Here is a 19,330-nt window from a genome sequence, read left to right as displayed (position 1 = left end):
CACACAGCACTGATTATTTTAACAATTTAAAAATCTACTTAAAACTTAAATGGACAGCAAGACAGCAATAAGAAAACCAGGCGATGAACACAACCTTATGTATAAAGTCTACCTACAATTTTTAAAAACTTTTAAGGCAGAGTTTCTTATTTATTTATTTTTATTGAAGTGTAGTTGATTTACAACGTTGTGCCAACCTCTGCTGTACAGCAGAGTGACTCAGTTACACACATATATGTTGACACATTCTTTTTTTAAAGCCAGAGTTTCTTAAAACTTGTTCCTCAGATGACCTACTTCTGAATTACCTTGGTGCTTTATTAAAATGCAGACTCCTAAGCTCCACCAAAACCCTGCTAGATCTGAGTCCCTGTAGTATCCAGGTATACGTACTTCAAACAAACTGTCAAAACGTTTCTACACACACTAAAATTTAAGAACTACTACTTTTAAAGTTTAATGAGTTGCAAGTTACCTCCTCCACATCCCACCACTGACCAAATAAAGCAATAATTGAAACTATTGGAGAAATCCACTAAAGAGAAATTAAATTATCAACATCAACATCTTTTCCATTAAATATAATTTTATGAATTTACATGCAAATTTTTTTTTCAGTCACAAAGGTGTTTTGTTGTTAGAATGCCAATATGTTTAAGTACATACCATTTTTGTGGAAGAAACCAGTAAATGTAAGCTGCAGATGAGCTGACAAGCTAAACAGAACAAAAAAATTTTATCACTTTAATATTCTATAATAAAAATAACCTCAACTTTAAAATATAACACTGAAATCAAAGCTACTTCAGCTAATTTATAAATATTTGGCTGTCTAATTCTTAACTCTGTTCAAGCCCATGACTCCATGCTCTCCCTGTTAAGTATGACATCCAAAACAGTGTGTCTATACACATTAAAAACACACACATACACACACACACACACACACAAAAACACCAAAGAAGCAAGGCAGAAAATAACAGACCACCAAATAAGAGGCAAGATAATTTACTGTGCTTTAGTGTTCTACCTATAAAATGGGGACAGGTTTCCCTTCCCACCCGTCAAACGGTAGCTGAATCCAGGCAAAAGTGTTTGAGTATTTTCAAGCTATGGAATTTCAACCTCCTAACAAATGATGCAGAACCATCACTTTCTACTTCAATTAGGGATGAAATATACAATTACAAATCTGCTATAGATTTGTAATTTACTGTTTCAACTTGTCATTTTCACTTTTAGTTTTAGAAGCAATGAAAAGGAAGCATAAACTATAATGATCCTTTTGTTTTGAAAAATATTTACTACCAATGGAAAAACTATTAAGTTGGGATAGAATAAACAAAAACATCAACAGGCTTTTGTAGTACCTTTAAACTGGAAAAAGAACAATCTATCTCGTGATCAGGAGCCATTCATAACTTTCCAGAACAGATGTTGGGAAAAGGGAAGCAGTACTTTTACTCAAGAAATTTACTAAAGAATCAAAGTAAATAGCAGTAAAAGGGCAATAAGGATCAATAAAGGGTATGTTTTTGTTTTTTTTTTAAATGATGGTGACAATCTATACATTCTTATAATCAGAGGGGAAGAGTTATGTAAAGACTTTGAGGCAAGAGAGCGTTAAGGAACAAGTAATGACTGGAAATGAGGACATATTATAAAGAGGTTAGCTTTGTAACTTTGCCCAGGACTCTTCTTCTTAGAGAAACAGGAGGTAAGTGAGATATTTCAACAGAAGATGTGAGGATGCCTCTATTTTCTTAGTGAGGTAATCTATGAAAGTGTATGCTAAAAAAACTACAGGGTGGGGGTCCTGAAGGGCATTTCTAGAACAGTACTAAGAAAAGTATGCTAGGATATCAGTAGAGAACAAAATGACTATGGCGGAGTAGAAGTGTAAGGGTCCAAGCAGAGTTAGAAAGCATAAACATAGAAAGGAAAAACTAAGAATAGCAATTATAACTTAAGTATCAATAAAATAAAATGGGATTCTTGAAAACAGGTAATTCATGTATATTACTTTCTGACACATATCAGATACATTTCAAAAACACAGCCGGAGTGGGGAGGGGGAGGGTTGACTATAAATGGGGCATGAGGGAATCTGTAGGGTTCATCTCAATTGTAGTGGTTGTTACCTGACTGAATGCATCAGAACTATATACCAAAGAGTGAACTGGACTGCATATAATTTATACCTCAAAAAAAAAAGTACATTAAGGGGATCAACTGTAAAGGAGCTCAAAGGACTTTTTCAAGGTAATGAAAATGTTCTATATCTTAATTGTGGTTATGCTTGTGCGAATGCATACATTTGTCAAAACTCAAACTATATACTTAGGGTGAGTGTATTTTATTGAATGTTAATTATACCCAAAGTTGATTTTTAAAAAGTATATCTACCATCTATGAAATCTACGTGCCATTTTACTAAAAGATAATTAGCATTTTCCTATCAAAACTGTTCCATAAATGTAACCTTACAATGCAGAATTGGTGAAACTCCAAAACAAAACTGAAAGAGAGAAATAGTCTACAGTTTCCATGTTAGAAGATAATCCATTAGTCACAACCAGTCTATCCTATTCTTAGTTGCTTCAGTTAAACCTACATACTAAGGCCAGGTAAATTTTCTTAAAATGGTTTTGTATGAATCATTCCTTTCTCCAATTTTCTAATGGGTCCCCAACTGCGAAATCTTTCGTCTAACTGCTGTCTGTAATACGGTTCCCATTCCTTTTTACCTCTACTAAAGCCATATATAGGAAAGTAGAATAGGATGACAAAATCCAAGTTTGAATTCTGGCTCCAGTTATTAGCTGTGACCTGATATCTATAAAATGAGGAGATAACCTCTCTCAAGATTGTGAGGCTTGGATAAAATACTAAACAATCCATCAAAATACCCTCTCCCTCTTCTACAAAGACCCATCCCCAAACATCCCAGAGCTTAATTTCCTTTACAAGCACTTGTATTTACCACTTTGTCACAATTTTTTCACACACATTCTCTTTTGACATATCAGTGTCCTTAGCACCTAGCAGTGTCTTACAGAAAGGCACTCAACAAATGATTTTCAAAAGGATAATGATGTCCTCCCTAGAGTAATAAGATTTTTAAGGTCAGGGATCAGGACCCATTATACTATAGTACTTACAATATTATTTATATTGTTTTTATAGGGAATGCGATTCTAAGTTCCAACTGTGAAATGACAGAAATACCTTGCATTGATCTACCCCAGAAAATATTTTAAATTAGTGTTATTCAAAACGTGGTCTGCTAACTGAGGTCATTCGGGAAACTGTTACCATTCCACAACAAGGCAAGAAGTTGAGAATAAGACTTTAACCACTTTCATAAAAATTTAACATTGCCACAACATCCAAGTATGTGATCAGTACATTTACAAAAGTATCCATCTACAAAGGACTGGAAATTAAAAACAAACAAAAAGGTCACCAAAGGATGGTCTGAGACACAATTTTAAATGCTACATTATAAGTTAAATAAGATGGCAAGCACATTCAGCCACCATTATAAAGTTTCTTTGAGAAAAGGAATTCCAAATTTCAATTAACCAACTTAAAAAAACAAACATGGGAATGTGATTTGCTATGCACAATTTCCCCTCCTCCTTCCCTTCCCAAAAGTAAACACTCTTGATATGTATCTAGAATAAAATGTAACAATGAGGCCTAGTTGATGGCTGAATCCAAGGAAAAAGGGCAGTTTTCTTTCCCTTTCTGATTTACCCTCTTCCCTCTCTTGTGGCTACTGTGTCTACATCTTAATTGGTTAAACTGGATCAGAAGAAGGGAATGAGAAGAAGGGAAGAAAGAAACATGGTCAGGCCTATTTCGTTTTAGGCAGCAAAGGATCTAGCTTAGATGATCAAGGTAAGATACCAGATAAGGATTTGGTTCATCTTTGTGATGTGTTCCCTATCTGTATCTTAGGAAGCAAGCAACATGGCAATAGGAAACTAGAGGAGGAATGTGAAATTTGGGGATAAGATTCTAAACACAAGTACCTGACAATTCTAAAGAAGTCTGCAGAATAAGGTTAAGTAAATTTAAATTCATAAGGGACTAACATTTTGAGATGAGATTCATGTAGGAAACTCAAATTTTAAGAACAGCCAGATCCCACAGAAGGACCAACATTTTTATGCAGGAAAGAAACCAAGATTAGTGCCTTGAATTTGCACACATTAATCTGATAGTGGCAGGTGTAAGGCTTCATTTCTAGGGTCATGGCTGTATCACCTCAAAATAGCCCAAGTGTGATGATAAGCTATTTGGCATCTAATAACAGTGTGTTACATTTCATGCTATGATGTATTAGAAAGCTGAGGAATTGGTGACTGCATCAAGCCCACTATTCTGGAATCCAATGTCTCTTTCCAGGTTCAGACCTAAGGATGAGAACACTTTGTAGTGAGAAGATAAAGTTGAATGACGGGTGGGAGTCCATTACATATAAATGAATCACCTCCCAGAAGTATTGTAGACACAACATAAAGGGATTATTGTAAAGCCAAAGATTATACAAGAAGGAACATTTTAAAAATTTGTTCCTATCTGGCCGTGTTATATCTGGCCTCATTATACAGTGTATATATGTATACATATACATAATATATATGAAAACTGTGAATGTTAAGATGACTAGTGTTCTTATTAGTACATTGCTTCACACTGAAGACTGTATGTATCGAGCTGTTTCTAAAAGATGTTTATTTTCTTTAAGAGTAAAAAAAAACAGCCACTGCATTCAGGAAAAAAGAAAGTCAATAAAGATATGATTGTTTTGGGGAAAAAAAATTTGTTCTTAAATACTTAGATTTTAAGAATCCTATACGTTCAGTGGTGAATGATAAGGCATCTTCAGGAGTAGGTATGTACAAAGAAATCTATGGCCCAGATTCTGAAAAACGAACAAAACTTAAGTTTGAAAAGATGCTGATTTGAAAACAACTTCAAAACTTCCAATCAAGACAGAACTGTTAAGAAAAAAAAAAGAGAAAGGGGAGGAAGACATCAGATCTTATTATGGTGGAAAAGACATACAATCAACTTAAAAAGCAGCTTGAAGTTTTAAAAATACAGCTAAATCTACAAAAGAGGTGGCTAGGGAAACACCATTAATGCAATGTATCTATTTAAAATAATTTATGGCTTTCTTAGGATAAAGACCAACATCCTTAAATAGCCTACGAGGCTCTGCATTATCTGGTCATGGCCATCTGCTCTAGCCTCATCAAATGTCACTCTCCCTACTCTCTCTAGTCAGCTACTCTGGCCTCAAATGAAGTTATGTATAATATTCGCTTTATCGAGAATCACCTATCTGCTCACCCTCTATCCCCATTTTACTCCTATATTCATGTTTCAAATCTCAGCTCATTTCTTCAGGGAAGCCCTCATTGAACATCACTATTCCCAAATCCAACTCTCAAACAAGAGCTGATTCTCCTGCTTTATATACCCATAGTTTCCCTATGTGTACTTTTCTTTCCCAGCACTTATTTTATAATTATATTTATTATACAATTATGTCTTTTGCTCCTAAATGCCGATAAGTTCCATACAGGCAAGGTCTTCATCTGTTTTGCGCATCATTATATCCCCTAGGACTTAGTATAGTGTCTGGGACATGGTACACTAAGGATATGGGAATCCCAGAAAAAAATCCAAGACTTTGTTACAGTACAAAAAGACGATAAAAGGAAGATTACTAATTCAAAAGTTTAGGTTGTTGGGGGCTTCCCTGGTGGCGCAGTGGTTGGGAGTCTGCCTGCCAATGCAGGGGACACGGGTTCGAGCCCTGGTCTGGGAGGATCCCACATGCCGCGGAGCAGCTAGGCCCGTGAGCCACAACTGCTGAGCCTGCGCGTCTGGAGCCTGTGCTCCACAACGGGAGAGGCCGTGACGGTGAGAGGCCCGCGCACCGCGATGAAGAGTGGCCCCCGCTCTCCGCAACCGGAGAAAGCCCTCGCACAGAAACGAAGACCCAGCACAGCCAAAAATAAATAAATAAATAAATTTATTAAAAAAAAAAAAGTTTAGGTTGTAATAACAACAACAAAAAGTGATGAAAGGTACTTTACCTTATCAACCTACTAAAAACATAGGTTTGAAAATATATCTAGTAGATATTCTAGTTCAGCTACCTTTGGAGGGGATTTCTCCAGCTACTAACAGTGGACCAGGAACAGAAAATGATTAAGTGGAAATGCTTCTAATTTGACCACAGGAAATACTTTTGGAAGCAATTCCAATTTGGAAATCTTTTCATGATACCTTTCAGTCAGTGGAGATGCACTTAGAAGACAAGAGTTATGACTAGAGAATTCCAAAATTGGTAGGATTAATAGCCCAAGAGACCCCCTGGGATCCTGCTAGAACAGAAAACTACAGAAAGATCAGAGATTTATACCAATAAACCATGGTGCTTGGTCAAAACTCAAAATAAATTCAAAACCCACAATATATTGGCATACCAGAAACAAGAGACGGAGAAGATAGAATATAAGGCATGATATCAGAAATTCTAAAAAGAAAATAAAAATATTTTAAATATACATAACCACACCAAAAGAGCAAGGAGAAAGATTAGGAAAAACCTGGAGACTAGAGGTCTGGTCACTAGAGTATGTGAAAAACCTGGTCAAATAGTGTGACCACTATGAATTTCTAAAATTTGCTAATTGCTGTGGAGTTTTCAGAAGCCACTGTTCAAGAAAAGAAACAATCTTCATAGTTGGTGGGTGTTATGGTTGAGTTTTAAGGTTACAAATGCAATTCTGGTCTATTGTCACAAACGGATACCTTGAAGAAGTGAAAACCATGAAATGTCCCATGTTTCTTTTTTCTATCAGCTCCTTCCCCTAATAAATTTCTGCCATTATCTGCGACAAGTAAGACAAATATAGATCTAGAGTATAAAACACAAAAAAGATCCTGGGGGCTTCCCTGGTGGCGCAGTGGTTGAGAATCTGCCTGCTAATGCGGGGGACACGGGTTCGAGCCCTGGTCTGGGAGGATCCCACATGCCGCGGAGCGGCTGGGCCCGTGAGCCACAATTGCTGGGCCTGCGCGTCTGGAGCCTATGCCCCGCGACGGGAGGGGCCGCGATAGAGAGAGGCCCGCGCACCGCGATGAAGAGCGGTCCCCGCACCGCGATGAAGAGTGGCCCCCGCTTGCCGCAGCTGGAGAAAGCCCTCGCACGAACCGGGGACCCAACACAGCCAAAAATAAATAAATAAATAAATAAATAAATAAATAAGAAAATCCTTTAAAAAAAAAAAAAAAGATCCTGGAACACCAACTTTATTTTGCACAGACAATGCCAGGAACTTGGTTTTATTTGTAAGTCACTACAACTGTCATAAACAGGTCAGGCATTTGACTGTTCTAAGCTTTGGGCCGTAGTACTACAGTAATTTGGGGTATCCTGATATTCTCCTGGAACTTTGAGAATGAAATACATTGGGTCTGAGAGTGGAGACATTAAAGCTGTGGAAGTACTAAAAGAACATGAGTTCCAGTGGAAGACATCCAGACAGTAGCTACTGAACAGACCCAGGATCCAATTAAACTGAACAAGATCTCTATGTTTGAGATGGTAAAGAATAAAAATATAGGTGGAAATACCTTTTTGTATATGATTTAAGATTTTAACGTCTACTAATTAACGACATGGAACAACAAAGGTTTATTTTGTTCTCTCAGAGAATTTGCCCATAGATTTTACAAGTAAAGTTTTACAATGCTGGCGTTATATACTGGTGTCTAGAGAACTTCTTACAATCCTATGTGATAAGTTTAGTAGACCTATTGGTCTACTAAACCAATTATGCCTAATTTGAGATGAGAAATACACTGAAGAAATTTAAGAATATAGGGCCTTGGGGGTAAACTTAAAATGAGGCAATTTCTCAATTAATTTTAGTGACTCGGGGAGCAACAATGAGACATTCAAAAGATGTGGGCCAGGGGGGCGGTTGAAACACCTAGTACGGTAGCTCAGTACCTCCTGGGTCTAAAGTGCCTCACTGGGTATTAAATAAGCATGGTCAGCTCCAACAGAGTTAGGTCTGTCTCAAAAAAAAAAAAAAAAGAGATCTTGGGTGTTGAAATGACCAACTCACTGGTCCCAGCTAGATCCTAAAGAATGAAAAAGTTGTTTTTCAAAATGACAAGCAGGAATTCTACGCAACCCTCTGATGTTTCTGTGAGTTGGTTAACAATACCCCTGTTATAGTACTGGCCTAGCTATTGAACCCATTGGGTCGAAAGAAATATAATTATTGGGTGAGTGATTATTCAGAGAGAACTGACCAGTATAATCTATCTTCCTCACAACACACACTATAAAGGAAGTTCTGTAATATTTATCAAAGCCAGTGTCACAATGAGATAGTAGTAAGGTTTTGCAGTGATGAAGGTGGAACCTTGATGGGGAAGATGAAGAAAAGGGTCAAGTTTTCTTCTTCTTGGTTCATTCTTCCTTCTCACATGAGCCCTGAAAGACCTGGAGGGCAAACTATTAAGGTGTTTAGGAGAAAAGAAGTGAGGATGTCAGATCAGGCTCTGACTACAGCTTTATACTTTAAGTTAAAAAGGCCCTGAGGATCCCAAAAGCTCTGTCCAGGGTAGGTGAACAGCCAAATATCTGGAATAGAAATTCAAGAAAAGAATAGAGAGTGCATGCGCTGGGAATATTCTCAGTCTTTATAAACCCGTATTGTAAGGTATTCCTTGGGCAATAATAGATTAGGTAAAGATTTGGGATCTCAGCTTCTAGAATGGATTATCAAAGTTTATTTACAAATCAAGATTGCCTAGATATGGAAATATAAATTACACTTCAGTCCTACAAGACTGCGAGATACTGATACAAAAATTTTTAAATGCAATAAAAAAATTCCAGTGACAAAATAACCTAATTGAAAAGGCGAACTTAAAATAAAAGCAATTGAAAAAATGACATCTTATACTAGTCACAAAAATGAGAAAGTATAAATGAAGCATCATTAAGTCAGTGTACATCCTATCTAAGTTGGTAAGATATGATTTAAAACTTCAAGAGAAAAAGAAAAATCCATGTGGCAATTTTCCTAATTCCATTTTTTTTCAAATCTAGTATTTTTAGTTCTACATTCTTCCTAAAAGTAGTCAATGAATAAACAAATACCACCCAAGTCCCTGTTTCTCTTTAGAATAATATTCAACTTTCTTTAGTTTATGTATGAAAGAATAAATAGAAGCATACTCTGTAGCCTAGGCAGATATTAGGCTAGTCAGAACATTTAGGGATTAGTTCTGGGTAACATATGTGAAAACAGACAATAAGAAGATTCCATCCAAAGGGCCAGGTTTCTGAAACTATCATGTGATAAACATATTTCAAATATAAACTAAAGTTAAGAATATTTTGCCTGAAAGGTGTAAATAAGAGCAAGGACAAGATGGGGAAAAAAAAGAGACAGCCTCTCTCAGAATTGTAGATGATTACTTAGAAGAGATGTGATGTTGTGAAGCACCTGGCACAGCACCTAGCGTACACATTGAGTATACCATAAAAATGAGTCTCCATCATTCTTTAGATGAGGTAGTAGGATTAATACTAACTACAGAAGTTACAGAAACTTTGATTCAGAATGCAAGAAATTGGTAGTAGAGAAAACCAATAATGAACAGAACTGTCTTAGAAAACAGTGAGTTCTCAGCATTAAAGATATTCAAGATGAGGCTTAAGAACTGATTCTCTGCCAGGGATGCTACAGAAGAAGTAATCCCTGATTTGTGTATGAGTTTGGACCAACTGACATCTAAGGTTCACTCTAACTCCTTACAATATTGAGGTGATCACTAGGAAAATGATCACTGTACTTTTTCCTCTTTCCTCAAGTATGTCACTTAATGTAAACTTATAGGTTATCTTACCTATGAGATTCTTGCTCTCCTTTCATTTTCTCTACTTTTGATAACATATCATCAACTTTAAATGTTTTCCTGGAAGAAACAGATAAACAAAATAATCACTTCTCAACTGGGAAAAACAAACAGATTACACTTTATTGTCACTATAATAGGCAAGTTGGAGATCTGATTTTATTTATAATAAGATAAATTATGGGATGGTTAGCCGTAACAATGAATACTATCGAGACAGTGTATGTTGTAATACAGCAAACAAGCCTTCAAGTCCCATCTCAAATGCTAACTTTTCCACAAAACCTTTTGTAATTATTCCCAAACCAGAGTGATTTCTCCCTACCTATGGCACTTGGTTTACATTTATTTTGACATTTAGTCTCCTCAATGTGAAACTTGCATAAATATTTTATTTCTACTAGATTATTAGCTCCTGAAGGGCAGAGATTTGTTTTCTTCAAGGAAAGCCACATAGTCCTTGGCATATTGCCTTATACTTGGTAGGTGTTCAAGCATCTGTTGGACTGAGCCAAACAAATGCAAATTATGTATATTTTGAAACACTCATATTTCCATTAAGTAACCTGACAAATATGGATATTCCATAAAACAAATATGAAGTTAGTAAAACACCCTCAAAGATTAGCAGCAATGGCTAAAGTTAAGTATATCATTTTAAAGAGATGGTTGTCACCATCATGAAAAAAGTTTGAAGTTTAAAGGACATACCCATCAAATCATAACAAAATTATCAGCTTTTAACTTAACAACTTTAAGAGAAAAAAGTAATTTCCAATAAAATAGAAGCTTATATTAAGAATAACCACACCCCTAGCAAGCAATTTAAGAATGAATGGATTCTAAAACAAGCCTCATCTTAGTTCTTAAGGTGCTCTACTATATACATTTTCTAGAGGCTGAAAAACTAGACCCATATATGTTAACTGGAAACAAATATTTCTATTTATACTCATATATTTTCTTCAAATTTAGAACTTGGAAAGATTCATGTATTCTTGTAAAACTTGAATTCAGATATTAGAAATTACTAATATGCTCATTCCTCAAAAACAGCTATTGTACTCAACTACTATAATAAAAATTATCAGTAGAGAAATGTTAATTTAAATACATTGTAGTAGAACACTGATAGGAAGAGCAGAATTGATACGATCTATATTTCAGGTGAATAAATAGCCTCCATTAACAAAAGATCTTTTTTATAAAAAAGCTTCTCTCTTTACCTTTAGAGTTACTGAAAACCTCAATATTAAAGTTTCACCCAATAAAGCATAGTAAGGAGTTCTTTATGAAGGATGGCAGGCAATACATTTTCAATCTCCATAGATAAGAGAGAAGAAAGAAGAAAAATGTAGGATTCTTTTAGGCTAGTTACAAAGAACTTTTTGGTATAAATACTGGAAATGTACTACTGAGGAGGGTTGTAAAGTTACTGAAAACTTTTTAGAATAATATGTTTATCTTTGTGTAACGATTAAGAAGAAACCCTGTCTGTAGGAAGAAAAGTTAAGACTGTAGGTCACAAGGTTCACCTCTTCCAACTTTATGGAGTTGTACATAGGAAACCTTGAGTATTAACAACCATTTGAATAGATCATACAGGTAACCCAGCGTTCCTTAGGAAAAACAAAACAAACTGTATAGGCAACTATACAAAAGCAGCCCCACCTCCCAACACCAAGTATTTCTGGTTCTTTAGAAAGGTACTGCTACTGTAGCTCAGATTTAACAAGGGAAATAGTTATCAAAAGGTCATCATAAAGGAGAATATTCTTAAAATTCAAGAAATTTTTTGGGGAGGATTCAGAAACAGCTTACATAAAACCTACTAAAATGGATTCAATAAAAGATGCCGTTGTCCTCACCAGTATTTCCACTGTGCCAGTGTAGTGAGTGTCAGCCTACAGAAGCTGAATACCTCTATGAAGTGCAACTAAAGTAAAAGGCAAGTTTAACAAATATATCAGATTTAATGTTACACCTGCTTGTACAACTTCAAAAGGAGTGATAAGTGTACTCCAACAATGAATATTATGTTGTTGTGTAACAGTATAAAAGGAGTTCCAAAAACATTCTGAGCAAAGGGATTGGACTAAAAGCAATTCTGTAAAAGCAGTTCCAAAAACATTTGGAACAAAGACCACAATCACTGGGCTGAATTCATCACCTTCCAAATTCACCAACTACTTTGAAAAGGACAGCACTCATCTGAAGATATTAAGTTGTAGTATAATTTGTTAAAAATCAGTCTTATTGTTTTATATACGCCAGGCATACAACAAAGGAATTAAGTGATTCCTAATGCATTTTTACATGGAAGTAAACTAAATGGAATGTATACGTTTCTTGGCTGGCAAACTGCTTCGAAACTGTCCCAAAGGACAATTTTTTACCTAAGGGGTACTAAATTAAGAAAGTTCATTTCTACTGCCATGCTTTTAAAATTGCCTCCACTCATTAGCAGACAACAGAAATGTATCCCACAATGAGGCAGGCAAATAGTCTAATAAACAAACATGATGTGTATATTTTAATCCACTTATGGATTAAACTCAAATTTATTCTGTAAAAACTTTTATCACTTTAAAATTAAAATCGGGCAGCATTGTAGATGACAACTGCAGGACTTAAAAAAAATTTTTTTTTGGCCGCACCTCAGCATGTAGGATCTTAGTTCCCTGACCAGGGATGGAACCTGCGCCCCCTGCAGTGGAAGCACAGAGTCTTAACCACTGGACCCCCAGGGAAGCCCTCTGGATGGTAACTGATCTTCCATATTAAAAACACTAAAAGAAAAAGTTTACTACTTAATCAAATTCTCCTAGTTTTACAGAGTAAATCAAGGGTCTGCAAATTATGGACCATTGGCCAAATCCAGCCTGCTGTCTGTTTCTGCACAGCCCATAAGCTAAGAATGGTTTTTACAGATAAAACATTTGCAAGTGATTTGATAGCAGAGAATACTAACTCTAAATCCCAATTAAGCTAAATGTTATCCCTCCCACCCCACCCAGCAAAAATAAAAGAATCCCACATTTCTCACTCGTAGGCACGTATTATAAAACACTGTACTCCCTGGCTCCAGTGGTTAGGACTTGGAGCTCTCACTGCCAGGGCCGAGGTTCAATCCCTGGTCAAGGAACTAAGATCCCAAAAGCCGCGCAGCAACCCCACCCCCCAAAAAAGAAAAGGAAAAAAAAAAAGAAAACACTGCACTCAATTATTATGTTTTGAATTTCATTTCAATAAAAAAATTTGTTGATATTCGTTTTCTCTTTCTGTATAAGTACCTACATACTACCTAATATCCTCAATTCCGTTTTCTGGACCACAAAGCCTAAAATATTTACTATCTGGTCCTTTAGAGAAAAAGTTTCCTGAATCCTGGCATAGAGTAGACAGGTAAAGAGCTGACATAATTCTGCTGCCTAATCCATCACCTTCTTCCTAGTTATTTAGGCACCTGGCAGGTTTCACCCGTTAAATGCAATGCACTCACTCTCTCTCTCTCTCTCTCTAGATTCAGAAAGATTACCAGATGACAAATAGTTTTAACGTTTCAATCCTTCAAAATACATCTAGATATATCTACAAAGCTAAACTATGTCTCGCTGTAAAAAACACGGTGCTTATTTAATAACCAGTAGGAGTCTCCAAAGGAGTTTAGTTTCAAAGTTTATTGAAAAGCTTAATGGTTTTACTAAGTCAAGACTATAACAATACCAAATGCTTAGTAGAGGTTCTCTCCTTTAAATTTAAAGTTGTTCACTTGATATGCTCGGTAAATAATCATGGGTGCAGAACAAGAAACTACCATTCTATAATTATATACGGTTAAATGTTACAAAGCAAAAACAAGCTCTCCGACACCTTCAGATTCCACTTTAAGACTAGGTGATTAAGAAGTTTTTAAAGACATTCCTCCTACTGACTTCAAAAGTATTTCCCTTTTAATAAGACAACCACCAAAGATATAAAATGAGACTTTCTGAACCTATCATCATAGAAGTGAATTCTTTATTGTTAGAAAATATAAGAAATATTCAGACATTAACTGTTAAATTTATGTATCAAAGATAGTTCCCATGAGCCCTTTAGTAAATATTTAAATCCTCAACTTCTACCAAACTTGAAAATAACTATCAGCACAAAGTAAAAAACATTAGTCAGTAAAATCACTTCATTTACTCCACTAACAAATCATTTCTGTTAGGAAAAAACTGGCAATCAACTGGGATTTACAAAAATGATACTATTAAAAATCACTTTGCAACCAATTCACTCTTTCACCTCAGTTTTCATATTTAATCTTTCATTAGAAATCATACTTTCAAACAAAATTTTAACATGGTTTGAACAACTTGAAATAAGAGTCATAAAATGTACCTTTTGATGTTTGTTCTGGAGTTTCGATGAGACATGTAAGTAAGAGTTCTATGCAAAAATATTGGCTATAAAAAAAGTTAAAATATTAAAATTAAATAGGTGAAATTCTAGCAAAAAAATAGTATCAGTAAATTTTGTTGATTACTTACCGCTATAAGATTTCGCGTTCGAAGAAACCTATAGATCTGCGTTGGTTCTAGGTAACAGAAACAAAATCCAAAGTTATCTAAATTTACTCATTACTTAAGTTGTTAAGAAAATACCAACCCAGCCCATGTTATAACCAATATAAACCAATAACCTATTATGGAAACTATGTAGTGAATATTTACATCAAGAAAATAAGTATGCACTTTGATCAAAAGACATTCAATCTATAGCATACATTCACAAAATGCATCTACATTTACTTTAAACTTAAGTTTCTCTACAATCTAGTTCTTAAACCTTGCATTTCTAAGGTAGCTATTTTTAAACTAGTCTGTATGCAGAACTGAAAAGAAGTAGTTATATTCATTTAGCTTAGTTAATTTAAACTATTTATAACCTATCTTCTAAAAAGTAGCTAAAATGAGGTAGTTGGATTCAGTAAAAGAACTCTTTATTGAAGCCAAATAACAAAATAAAATGTTCACTTTTTAACTGGTCTTTTCAAAAGTCTGTACAGTCGTCAGCCGAAATGGAATAAAACCGTTACCTAGATAGATGTCCTAATACAGATATAATCAAAGTGAAATCCAAGACATAAATTAGCTAAAATTTTCGATGAATATTGCTAGTTATAGTTCAAGTTTCTATTTTGCTCAGTGTAAATATTACCTCAGTATGTAAATACTACCTCAACACATATTTTTAAAGTAATAGATTCCCAAAGTGTTTTTAATGCTGTTTAGTTAAAATCTGTTATAAAGGACTTAGGTTACAGATAGAAAATATTTTATATACAAGTACCATAATTCCAGTTACATTAATGACCTGTTAGTATTATGTTTCTTTAAATAAAGCAGTATAAAAATGACCTAGTATGGCTAACTATGTTAGTAAATACATCAAAGCATATAAACTTCTCAGAAACTAAGATCAATATTAGAGAAGAATCAAGTTGTTTTGTGACCATATCTAACTCTTAATGACAGTTCATCTCTCTAAAAGTAGACTCATCAAAAAAGCAAAACAGCTAAAACTTTCTTGCAGGATTTGTCTTCTCACAACATTTGGAAAGAATTTTTTAAATTTCCACTTAATCTTCAGTTAGTTTAGTTTTAGTTTCAAATAAACTAAAAGGAGATGAGATGTTTTAGAAAGGCTGCAAACATGTTATGTTTACTGTCATCACTGTGCTTTAGTTCTCCACCATATTTCCAACTGAAAGCCTCTCCAGATTTCTGAAAGTATATTGAGCAAAGGCTAGAATAATGTGAATCTTTCTCAAGCAGGTTCAATACTAATTTCAATAAAAACCGAAATTCCTTGTATTAAATTCCAATTAGAATTTCATGAAGCACTAATGAGAGAGAATGAAAGAAGGGTATTAAACAACGTAATACATCTTTCCAAGAACAGCTGATACCATGCCCTTAACATATGCCACAAAAAAATTGTAAATAAAGACCTTGAGTGGTAGAGCTGAGTTTATTCAAGTCTCTCTGTAAGATATCTAGCTATTAAAGGTCATCCAAATTACAACATCCATACAAAAGCAAAGAGAAAAACAATCAGGATGTAATATTCATTAAAGAACAGTTCAGATTACTCAGTCATGATATTTCTTATATATTCTATTGTTTCTTTCCAGACACCTTGCCCCCCTTCCCAAATTAAGTCGTAGCTCTGCCCTCGAAACAGACCTTAAAAACAGAAACTGACATCAGAAAATGTCCCGAAATTAAGACAACTACAAACGGGCAGAATTCCGAGATCGTCTAGAGAGAAATAAGATGCTTAAACACTGCCTGTCTCAGTTTACGTACCCATGAAACGGGTGGAAAGATGTGAAAGGTGTAGAGCATCAAAAGGTGCCATGTTAATGCACCAAGTTAGTGCGAAGGCATTTCAGACTACTGACAATTTGGTCGATTTTACTGCACTCCTCTCTTCACAGGCTTAATTTTGCTCCTCTAAACCTACAACCGACAGCCTTGTACTTCTAGAGTACGGAAGGCATGAAAGAAAGCAAGAACTAGTCTGGGATCTGACGGTAGATCCAACTGCACAGTCCAACTGTGACCTCCCCACCTAAAAAGCAGCCTGCTCTCAACGCGGGGCCCCATGCCTCAGCTCGCGTGTACATCTTCGCGGAGGCACGAACCTCACCTGGACCCCCTAGTCCACCTCCCCCCAAGGCCCTAGACTTCGGGCCCCCTCGAGCCGTAACCCCGGAAGGCGGAACGGCCCCCTCAATTTCGCCCTCCACTCCCGAATCAAACCGACTCCCGGTGAGGAAGGGGGTCCCAGCACGAGTGTCCCGGTCCCCTAACGCTGCAAGAGGGGGGATTCCTGCCCTCAAAGCCTTCAACACACTCACTCTCAAAGGCCTGGAGGAAAAGCTCGTGGTCAGCCTGGACGTGCTCCATTTTCGGCTTCTTCACCGGTAACACCGCGGCCCCCGCCGCTGCCGCCACGGAGGAGGAGGAGGAGGCCGAGTAACTGCCGCCGCCTCCACAGCCCCCGCCGCTGGATTTGCCGCCCGACGCCGTCGCCGCCGCCACCGCCGCCGAACCCCCGAAGCCGCCTCCCCCGGACCCCGCGCTGGGCCCCGAGCCGCCCCCTCCCCCACCGCCGTGCTTCTGAGGCGCCATCGCGGTTCCTGCCTCCTCCCCCCGCCAGCTACCCGCCGGGCGGCCCCGGAGAGTAAGCGCCGGCAATACCAATCGCTCGCCCCAGCAGGCTCCGGCGGACCGAGGGGGGAAGGAGGAGAGAGGGGAGGAGAGGGGAAGGGAAGGGAGGAGGAGAGGAGGGAAGGAGGGAGGAAAAAAAAGTGTCTCCTCCTGAGAGCCCCGCTCCGCTCGGGAGACCGCTCACCCTAGCCTGGCCTCGCTCCGCCCACTTCCCCCGCCCGGCGCTCTGATTGGCCGGCGGGAGCGCGCGCCGCCCGGCCGCCCAGCCTGTTGGCCCGCGGATTCCCCCGTCAGTCACGCGGAGGCGCTTCTCGCGGAGGCGCGGCTTGGTTGGCCCGTGCGCGCTGCCGATCGCGGGCCCGGCCGCCTCTTTGAACTGAATTCGCGGGAAAATTAGGGGTCGGAGCGGCCTTCCTGCTGGCCCCGGTGCATTGTGGGGAGAGAGGGACCCAGCGAGCGGCTTAGGGAGCCGTTTCTCGCCTTCTGAGCGTCGTCAGTCGCCGCCCCCGGGGGATACAGGACCCCTGAGGAGAGGCGGGCCTCTGAGGAACGGGGGGGCGGGTGCTGGGGGGTCGAGGGGCTTGTTAAATGAACTGAGATCCATGCCGGATCACCGAGTCTCTAACTTCACAGGAAGGGGCCTGCTTGGGGGTTGGTCGGGTCGCTTCTGGTCTGAGGGGCTCGCAGGGCGAGGATCTCTTCCCCGGTCCCCTCGCCACCACGTGCCTGAAGCCACCCTTGGCCGAATCCCACCCAGCGAGCCCTGGAGAGGACTGGGGGCAGCCAAGGGGCTGCGGCTGCTGCTCTCGGACGCCGCTGGGCTCCACCAAAGGGAGCGATTTCTAGGGAGCAGGAATGTCCTATCAAATGAGGAAAAGGATTTTCTGTAGGTGCGGTGAGGCATCAGGATCGTTACTGAGAGCGGCTGTGGCTTCCCAACGTGTTGGAAGCAAACCTGAGATATTTGATTCCCGGACACCACAGGAGTGGCCAGAGGGACAAAGTGGATGATTTCTTAGAAGTACCTACACCCATCTTGAGAACCTGATCATTTTGCGCTCAAAAACTGGAGAGGGGATCCGGTGTTTAGCCGGTCTCGCTTAAAAAGAGAGATGCATAGGCCCGGACGGGTTTGGAGTTGAGCTAATACACTTCAAGATTTGAATTTCAGGTCGGACAAGATGATCTCTAAGGATGTTCTTCCAAATCAAATCCTGTAATCTTGTTACATTAAAATGAAACATTATCTTCAAAAATTCCAATCTGTAAACACAGAGCCGTTTCATACTTTCAATAATATTTTTTAAATGCCTGCTTTGAGCCCTTTATAGTTCACTTCAAAACGCTGTTTACAAAGCAAGCACCTTTGGAATGGTTTTTTAAATAACCAAAGTGCTGATTTTACAATGCATTTGCTACTTAAGAAAGTGAGCTCTACAAATGATGCATGTAGTAAAAAATTTGGCATTTCAGGAACACATCTGAAATTAGGTATACCTGTTGCTGATTTTTAAGTACAGTCTATATTTTTAGTCAGACAAAAAGTTCAGAATGCTCTCTTGTTTGTTATACTGTCTGTACTCAGTATTTTAAAAAAAATTTCCCCCTACCAAGAAAAAAAAAAGAGGTTTTGTTTTGTTCTTTAGACTTCTCAAATAAGCCTTCTCTGATTAGTGCCACCCCTAGAGGCTTGTGGGGTTTTAGATCTTGCTAAAGTGCTCATTTTTAGCTTTACAGGGTTAGAAAATGAAGTTTCATCAGTTCAGTCAGGGTCTGGAGAACCAAAGCGCACTTAAGCAAATCACAAGATATCAAATTATAAACCAGAATGCTAATTTATTAATTAACAGTAAATGTAACTGGCAGAATTACCAGTCTTCATCATTGATACAGGGTTCTTCTTTGGGGTGGGGGGAGGGTGGAGATACAGGTACAGTCAAAGAAAAAGACCGAGTCACAGGTTATCATAAATCTTTGATGAACAGAAAAATGGAGCCAAAGGAGTTGGGAGGTTCTTAAAGGGTATTTCCTTTAGGAATGCCATGGTAGCGTTCTAGGCTTCAGTATGGGCATGGTTTTAACGTACAGTCGCTTACCAGTACTGGTCGTGAGAATCAAAGCCATCCATTCTATGGGAG

At 38.0% G+C, this 19,330-nt stretch overlaps 1 protein-coding gene across 1 annotated transcript in view; it reads right to left on the bottom strand.

Annotated features, from left to right (window-relative positions):
• SUZ12 (SUZ12 polycomb repressive complex 2 subunit) overlaps positions 1-17,403 on the bottom strand; it is a 38,831-nt gene extending 21,428 nt beyond the window's left edge. Inside the window, exons 1-5 of the mRNA XM_007190137.3 lie at positions 16,880-17,403; positions 14,505-14,551; positions 14,356-14,420; positions 9,958-10,026; positions 667-716 (exon numbers count right to left, since the gene is read on the bottom strand). Coding sequence (XP_007190199.3) covers positions 667-716; positions 9,958-10,026; positions 14,356-14,420; positions 14,505-14,551; positions 16,880-17,153 — 505 coding nt within the window. The 5' untranslated portion in view covers positions 17,154-17,403. The remainder of the gene's footprint in view (positions 1-666; positions 717-9,957; positions 10,027-14,355; positions 14,421-14,504; positions 14,552-16,879) is intronic.
• Between the last annotated feature and the right edge of the window lie 1,927 nt (positions 17,404-19,330).

Source organism: Balaenoptera acutorostrata, chromosome 20 (assembly GCF_949987535.1).
Source record: "Balaenoptera acutorostrata chromosome 20, mBalAcu1.1, whole genome shotgun sequence".
In the NCBI taxonomy this organism is placed as follows: Eukaryota; Metazoa; Chordata; class Mammalia; order Artiodactyla; family Balaenopteridae; genus Balaenoptera; species Balaenoptera acutorostrata.
The sequence above is the reverse complement of the archived record's forward strand: the minus strand, read 5'-3'. Positions and strand labels throughout refer to the sequence as shown.